The sequence below is a fragment of the Rutidosis leptorrhynchoides genome, chromosome 11 (genome assembly GCF_046630445.1).
Source record: "Rutidosis leptorrhynchoides isolate AG116_Rl617_1_P2 chromosome 11, CSIRO_AGI_Rlap_v1, whole genome shotgun sequence".
In the NCBI taxonomy this organism is placed as follows: Eukaryota; Viridiplantae; Streptophyta; class Magnoliopsida; order Asterales; family Asteraceae; genus Rutidosis; species Rutidosis leptorrhynchoides.
The window spans coordinates 121944225-121953154 of NC_092343.1; the positions used below are offsets into that span (position 1 = coordinate 121944225).

General features: G+C 35.0%; 1 protein-coding gene across 1 annotated transcript; it reads left to right on the top strand.

Annotated features, from left to right (window-relative positions):
• Positions 1-2883: 2883 nt before the first annotated feature.
• LOC139877880 (uncharacterized) lies at positions 2884-6333 on the top strand. Its single transcript, XM_071865280.1, has 4 exons — positions 2884-3065; positions 4005-4075; positions 4975-5110; positions 6067-6333. The coding sequence occupies exons 1-4, from the start codon at positions 2909-2911 to the stop codon at positions 6123-6125; spliced, it is 423 nt and encodes a 140-aa protein (XP_071721381.1). The 5' UTR covers positions 2884-2908; the 3' UTR covers positions 6126-6333.
• Positions 6334-8930: the final 2597 nt, after the last annotated feature.

Genomic DNA, 8930 nt, shown 5'->3' on the forward strand with positions numbered 1-8930 from the left:
TGAACTCACCAACCTTTTGGTTGACACTTTTAAAACATGTTTATTCTCAGGTATTAAAGAAATCTTCCGCTGTGCATTTGCTCATTTTAAAGATATTACATGCAGTCGTTCATGGCATATTTAGGTCAGTACCTCGCAATGGGACCAACTGTTGAAGACTTCGTCCAGGTGGATTAGGACGGGTCGTTTCAGAATGATTCAGAGTCTCTGAATAAACTTGGTTCCGAATGAAAATATGCTGTTTGATAATCATTTTGAATGAACGATATGAAACTGGTTAACTTATCTTATTAATGTGTTACACGAATAAAGAATTCAATATCTTGTTTGTTTAGTGTTCTGGTTATGATTTGATGAGTATATTACAGAAAATTTATATGCTTAATGGTTAAGAGAGTGTTTCAACTCTAAATGGTTCAACACTGAATGATGAACCATTCAGCATCATATATCATTCATAGATAAAAAAACAAACGCACTGAATGATGAATGCTTCAGCATTCAGTGCTGAATCATTCAATTGAAAGGTAAACAAACGCACCCTAAGGTAGATGAATAATTATCTACATCTAATCTCTCTCATATTTCACATTCGATAGATCAAGTATTATTGAAGCTATTATGGTAATTCTTTATATTATAACGTGTTTATGACAATAATGTAAAAAGGTCAAGCATTGATATTGAAAAATTTTACTGGAGCATGGAGCTGGTTGGTTATTTTCGTTGAGTGATGTTTTAGGTTGTTGGGATCTCAATGGGTATAGTGGCTTGTTGGTTGATTTTGTTCTTGTACGCCTCTCTTCCCCGTTGTTCTCATTCTGATTGTTTCCTTAGCGTCCCCCCGGTAAAAAACATGGAGACATGGGTTGATGGAGTTTTCAATTGTTATTTACCAGCAAAACAAATATTTTTTAAAAAAATGTCACTAGAAAGGCACTGGGAGGAGAATAAACAAACATTTATAACGACTTTATGAGCCAATCACCCCAACGAATATTACATTTTCCTCTATTACGAAATCAATTAAAGGAAAAGTTATGAATAAAATCAAATAAATAATCCTTCTTTAACGAACGAGAACCGAACAAGGTGTCATTGCGAAATCTCCAGATATGCCATAATAAGGAAGCCACAATAACGAAGACCTTGACTTTCGAAACTTAGACTGAATTGTAAGGGAGTGTTTTTCATAATGTGAGACTTGTATTACTAGCAATTATATAATACATGATGTTGGCGTCATGGGCCAATATACAATAGGTTGATTAGGTTAAAGTTAATCTACCAATCTAACACACAATACATATGTATACATATATGCTAACATCCTCCTGCAGTTTTAAGAGGATGGGAAACCCGAACATTCAATATAGATCGAAAATTTGTAAATAAAGATGTCGGAAGTTCCTTGGTGAAGATATCAACATATTGAGAGTGCGAGGGGACATATAAAACGTGAATGTTCTATAAAGCAACCTGGTAATAAAATGAATGTCAAACTCAATGTGCTTCGTCCGCTGATGTTGTACTTGATTAGATGTCATGTATACAGAGCTAAAGTTGTCACAAGAAACAGTGGTGGCCTTTGGTGGAGAAGTATGAAGCTCTCTCAGAATATTGCGTCACCAACATGTCTCAACAATAGCATTGGCAACGACACGATATTCGACCTTGACACTAGAGCTAGATATAACACGTTGACACTCTGATGACCATGATAAAAGATTATCACCAAGAAAAACACAATAGTCAGATGTTGAACGATGTGTAGTTGGGCATCCACCCCAATTAGCGTTAGAATATGCAACAAGGCCATCTGTGGATGAGACATGTATATGTAACCCATAATCAAATTTGATTTTAGAATTGTACTTAAATAAAGAAATAAAAAAATTGGAAAAAATTGGTTGTAAATTGTAAAAAAAATAGAAAATATGTAGAGCTAATATTGTTAAAAAGATAACGAAGGATTTAAACTAAAATTTATGCAAGGACCAAAACTAGACAAAAGAAAATGAGAGGGGATAAAATGCACGTTAAAAATTAAAAGAAAAAATGTTGATGTGATATTTGAAATAGTAAAATCGAGCCTTTTAATTATTATAAAAATGTATCTAGTTAGGGATTATCTAAATTTGATTTTAGAATTGTACTTAAATAAAGAAATAAAAAAAATTAAAAAAGTTGTTAAAAATAGAAAATATGGAGGGCCAAAATCGTTAAAAAGATAACGAATAATTTAACCTGAAAATTTGACGAATATTAATATCGGACAAAAAATGGGAGGGGATAAATTGTACGATACCAATTAAAAGAAGAAAAAGAAGATTGATGTGTTGTTTAGAATAGTAAAACCGAGTCTAACTACGCAACTCGAATTAAACACGTGGCATCTGAGCCTAGGCTTGCCGTTTTTCTTTCTTCTTTCTCAAATTGATATTGATAATTGATAATATAGATCATTTGACTACATTTTTAAATCATGATTTACCATCTAGTAATATGGTTTTTAATGGCTAGTATTTCAAATTTCATTTAAATGAATTCAACTTTAACTTTAAGGGTTAAAGTTAAATTTGAATTCATTTAAATGAAATTCGAAGTACTTGTCATTAAAAACTAGATTACTATATATTGTTAAATTAGCTAATACTCTGTGTTAAAGATTTAATAATCCTGCTAGGCTGTGTACATTAGAGTATGAGATCGGATTACTCGCCTTCCCGTATAACCCGAAGACCAAAAACCCTCTACCTTTTTACCTTTTACCTCTTTCAAGTTTCAACACTAGCTCGACAAAAAAAACTACAATGGTAAGAAATGTGAAAACTTAAATTACATGGGGTGTATAGAAAATTTATAAATCTCTAGCAAGTCAACATGAATCAATACTTTTTCAAATAAAATGAAGGTGAGTGAGAAATTGCAACAATGGAGTGGTAGATCCATGTCACGATTCTCATTTAGAAACGCAACAATTATCGTTTGTTTTTTTAATTTGATCACTGCTTTATTCTTAATCCATGGCTTCCTATCTAACCCTAATCGAATTGGTGATTCAGGTCAGTTTTCCACTTACTCTCTCATATTGCTTTTCAGTGCATCTAGGGTTACATTTTTTGTTCAAATTGATGTGTATTGACGATAATTAATTACTTCCAGTTGCTCTAATTAGCATCTATTTTATTAATTTATGAAAACCCCCAATTTTTGCTATTGCAAGTATGTTAAAAAATTGCTTCAATTTTGCCTGGTTTATAATTGAGCCCTAAGTGATACCTAACATGCTTATACTTGCGTCTAGCATGTATCTGTCTCACTGTTGCAAAAGACTCCGTCTCGTTGCGACGGTTTGGTGACTAGCCCATCCCGTCTCGAAGAAAACCGTCTAGTATAACAGTCAACGGTCAAAATTCGGGTCAAAGTTAAAAACAATCGGGTCAAAGTCGGTCAATATTCAGAAAAGCCAGAAAGTCGGAAAATTTGTCATATTTTAGTTTGAATTGTTTGTATTAAATTAACGGAGATAGCGATTATGGGTACAAATAAATCAATTAAAGTTTTTGGCTTTAAAATATGTATACATATATACATCTATATACTGATATATTTAAAAGTCAACTTTGGTCAACGTCCGTCTCGACCCCCATCTCGACTCCATCTCGAAGGTCTCGACCTTTTTAGGACCCGAACGTCTCGACCTTTTTAGGACCCGAACGTCTCGACCCCGTCTCACGTCTTTTGCAACCTTGATCTGTCTTGTCAAATGATCAATTCAGTTAGTTAAAGTTTGATTTATTAGGTCAAAATTGGTCATATACGGTGAAAGTCAAAATTGGTCAACGTTCGACTAAGAAAACGTTTACAACTTGGCCACTAGGCTGCCAGTTTGGGTTATATCATAGTGAAAGTATGTTACATTTTTAGTAGGATATAAACGTTTCATGAAAATCTCCAATTTTGTAAAAAGCTAAATACATATTTTGCCTTTTGATATTCAGCTGTGCGTAAATATATAGAGGAGTCTGAAGAACTACGTCGTTCCCTGGAACCTGCAGAACTCATAAAACGAGTAAGTTTTCAGTTAGATTGAAGAATTATGCAACTAATTTTGGATCATAATTGTCTCTTGGCATTATTCTGATATAAGATGTTGGATCCTGAGAATTCGTTAAAGTGAAACATTTAAATTTAATTTGTTGCGCTTGTTTGTACGTGTTTTGGTTCATAGGTGTATGTAGGCTTGATATGACCCTACGTATTTAAACACGCATGCATTCATGTATGTATGCGTGTATGTGTTTGGTGTCTCGCATCGTTCGGTGCATCTTGGGACCATTATGGCTGATGATGACCTTCTTTGCTCCCGAACTTGGGGGGTTTTCATTTAGTTGTGTGGTTTCGGGGATGTCTACCGTAAAGGTGCATGAGTGGTGTTTGGCCTGTTACGGGTGGTTGGCTCTTGCTTGCGCAACAACTTCCACCTAGCATGCCTTTTCAGCTTTCGTCCCAATGCTTGTAATTACAGTGTCTGGCTCTATTAATTGAGGCAACAGCAAGCGTCGATTTATTGGCGACTTCGCAGCCGCTTAGAGCCTAAATCGAATTCCAGGCAGCCTCTATGACCCATGGAAATCTGATTATACCATTTTCATGGCGTCGTGTTTTTATCTCTCGCGTCGGCTTTTTTTTTTTTTTTTTTTTTGCCGGAGGTCCCACGGAAGCAATCTCTCTACTCCAGGATAGAGAGGGATGACTTTCTCTTTCTGCGGGTGGAGAATTTTTTTTTCTCGACTTGTGGTTAGAGGGACGACTTCTCTTCTACTCTAGGGTAGAGGAAGTATTGTCTACATCTCACCTCCCCATACCTCGCATATGCGGGATTGGGTATTGTTGTTGTTGTTGTTGTTGTTGTTGTATTTAAATTTAATTTGCTTGAACTTTGAATGACTGTTTAATGGAATATTTTAGATTAGGGAAATTGAAAGAGAAGGACGTGACGAAGTTGAGTCTGTGCAAGAGAAAGATGGAAAACAATCAGCTGCACTTGATTTGATATCGAGGTTGAATAACCATCGTTCTTATTCAGATGCTGACAATCAGAAAGGTAAGTCTTTTCTTTAAATGCACATTAATATTTTACACTATATTGTGTGTATTGTCAGCAAAAAGGTCAGCGCGAACAGGCTTGGGTCATAACAATTTTTTTTTCCTACGTGTGATTCTTGGGATAGTTCTTCTGTTCATCCCATTTGTTCCATTTCCCTGATTTTTTTTTTAGTTTTGTTTTTTTCCCCTCGTTCTTTCTTTATTGGCCTCTTTTGACCTGTTCAAGTGTTAATCGGTTGAAGTTGTCACCGGTTTTTATATGGACTGGTTGACAATATCACCTCTGGATCTGTTGGATGCAATAGAAAGTGAATATTTTATTTTATAGTTATTTAATTAGGGGTCTTTTATAGAGAAAGATATACACATGTGACTTATTATAAAGCTATCAAACAACTGCTTATACTCAGAACTGATATTAAATTCATTATGTATATAACACCTCAAAATTTCAAAATTTTCCACAAAGTCATTCGCATCTTTTTAGAGTTTGATCGGATATCTAATGATGTCAAGGATCCAAAGGTTGTAAAAGTCGTGACTCAGGGACGAGTCAGTCGAAACCTTCGAGGGAGGAGTCGGGCATTGACCACCTTTGACTTTTAGTAATAAATAAATTAAACCTATATATATTACCCACATATATATCAAACATAAAACTTAAACATTTCAAACATACATATATGACACAAAATCTAATTATAAAAAATATGAAATATTTGACCTAACTTTGACTTTGAGTGACTTTTTCCAACTCAGCCGACTTTGACCGACATTTAAGGCGTTTGGGCAACTCGGGATGGGATAGTCCCCAAACCGACGCGTCGGCCGATTCGGCCGACTTTACAACAGTGCAAGGATCCGTATCTATTATAGTTCAAGTATTGTCTTTTGACATCATAAGTCAAAGATGCATGTAATAATTAGTCAAACATATTATTGTTCTATTTTCAGCTCTAGAGGAATGGCGTAAACGAAAGATGGAACGAGCAAGACAACGTGGCCCTAGGTAAAAATGGAACCACCAACTCTCAAGAATAAACCTTTGAATGCTAATGGAAGCTTGGTAGTTTGGTATAGTATATATGTATGTGAAAGGTTTTTCTTATGTAACTTTCTGAATCTATTTGTAACAAGTGTGTTTTCTTTGTCTGTTTGGATATATGTGTAATTCAATTATGTATCCTTATCAAAGTATCAAGAAGAGAAGTGTGTCCCTCATTTATGTTGTAATTTGTAAAGCTGGCAATATTAATCAATCCAGTATAATATATGAAATATTATTGGTTAGATAGATGTCAAATTATATCTTAAACAAATAGATATAAAGGATTTAAGCTAGTTGAAAACAAGTCTAGTGTAAATCGGACTGGATTCGGATCTGGAAAAGCCCGATCCGAAAAAACCGTTTTTTTTTTCAGACCCGGATCGATTTTTGCTGTTTTTTTGGTTTTTTTCGGAATCTTTTTTTTTTTTTTTTTTTCTTTCCTTTCTGTTCTTGACCGATTTTTTTTGGATTTTTTCCAGAGTCGTATGTTTACCAGATTCAATTTTTACCTGTTACATTTTACGGGTATAATTAATATAAACAAAAGTGTTAACGCTTAACACTATAAATAATATAAATGACAATATTTTTATTTAACGTTTAGTCGCTTACCACTATAAATAATATAAATAGCAACAATTTTATTTAAACAATACAATTATAATTTATACAAAGTTAATACATTTCTAATTTTGGCATGGTTATCATCCGAAAATGTATTACGAATAAATTTTATTGAGTTTTGGCATGAACGTAACCCGTTATACTTTACTCGTCTTTCCTTTGTCGTTCTTGATATCGCTCGCTTTCTTCAAATTGATAGTTATCTAATAATTGTTGTTGTATGCGCACAAAGTCTTCATCAATGTTAGCGGGATCATATTCATCTTCATCCAATTTGGTCTCGATATTTTCTTTGGTTGATGAAGATGACAATCTGGCTTTGCTTTCTTTAATCATGATAAAATCTTCAACGTCATTATCTAATGGACATTCTAATGATGTTTGATCTTGTATCCTATCTATATTGTCCAAATAATCTTTCAGACATACGTATACTTCCACGGCTTTAGGGGTAAGTCTGACCTTCTTTCCGATATAATGCGTCCGCTAAGACAAAAAGCCGATTCGGAAGCTGCGGTTGAAGCTTGGACGACTAATAAGTCACGAGACATAGCGGATAATATTTGATATGTGTATATGTCTTGTTTGGATTTCCACCAAGCCAAAACGTCAAAGCTTTGAAATTGTTCGGGACCCATTTTTATGCAAAGGTTCCAATCTTGTAATTTCTTAACTTGCTTGTGAGAGACGACGTTCGTGCACGCTTCATGGCGTCTTCACTTAATTGGTTTAAAAGGCTTATATTAAGGTATGTGGTCTTCGAGAAGACGATCCAGTCTCAAATTGGACAACAATCGAGTTTGCTTGTCAACCATATTATGTTGCACAAATTCCAAATAGTTGCTCAAAAATGGTATTAAATTCGAATTTTTGGTTACTTATATAGTTGGGCTCGTTGTTTTACCATACGTACAATCCGAATTTTGGTATATTATTGCCAGCATAATTCCCACCCTGTTAAAACTTATTTGTGGGTCAAGTGCGGTCGCACATAAAAAAACCTTAGGCATTGTTCCAAAATATTGTTTTAGTTTTTTTTTTCTTATACGAACAACGACTTGTCTAAAAATATAATTATTCGAATTTACAAATTCGCATATTGTTGTAAAATTTGATCAGCAATTTTCGAACGCGCTTGATTTTATTTACCCGGATCTGATGCGTTTGTAACGGTAACATGAATCCGGTCTGATCCGCATCAGATCTTAAGAATCGGACCGGATTTTTCTGAACTGTTTTTTATCCGGTTTCGAGTTCGAATCTTCGGATCGAATTCGGATCTTCGGATCGGATCAGATATTTTGCCCATCTCTAGTGTAAATGCAGACAACCTCACCATAGTGATAGTAAAAGTGATCATAATCTCACATATCATTGTTCACAAATATATAAAAAATTAACACCCAGTTATCAAGTAACTCGGTTGCTTGGTTATAATTTAGATTATTCGTGATCGTTAAGATGGTATTTACATCGGTATTGCGATTTATATTGATGTATTTAGAAGTAAAAAAATGGTAAAATGAGATTGTATTTGGATATTAAAAAGTGATAAAATGAAAGTGTTGTGTTTGAAAAAAATTGAGGAAATAGATATGTATTGATGATATGCATATTTGATCCGTATCAAATAACTCTTATTCTTATAAGAATTATATATTTTACAAGTAAAAATTGAATTTTAGCATGCTAGAAGGGAGCAGGCTAGAAGGGAGCAGGTTAGGATTCGCCGGCTAGGATTAGCCGTCTAGGATGAGCCATCTACAATCAGGCCGTTTAGGATTGACCGTCTAGGATGAGCCGTCTACAATCAGGCCGTCTAGGATTGGCCGTCTCGGATAAGGCGTCTAGGATGATTGTAACATCCCGTTTTTCCCCGTACATGATTTATAGGTGTATTGTGTATGTACGACAGGCGTATGAAGGGTTCGATACATGTTTGGGTGTTAAAGTCTTGTATGCGAGAAAATGTGTCAGGCCACGTTGGGTGTCGCGGCGCGACAAAGGGAGCCGCGGCGCGGCGTTTCAAATAAATCCAGATCAGAAAGCTTGTTAACAAAGTCACCAGTTCGAGGCAATCGTCGCGGCGCGACGAATTAGGCCGCGGCGCGGCGAATGGTGTGAACTGGCACCAGATTCTTGTAAA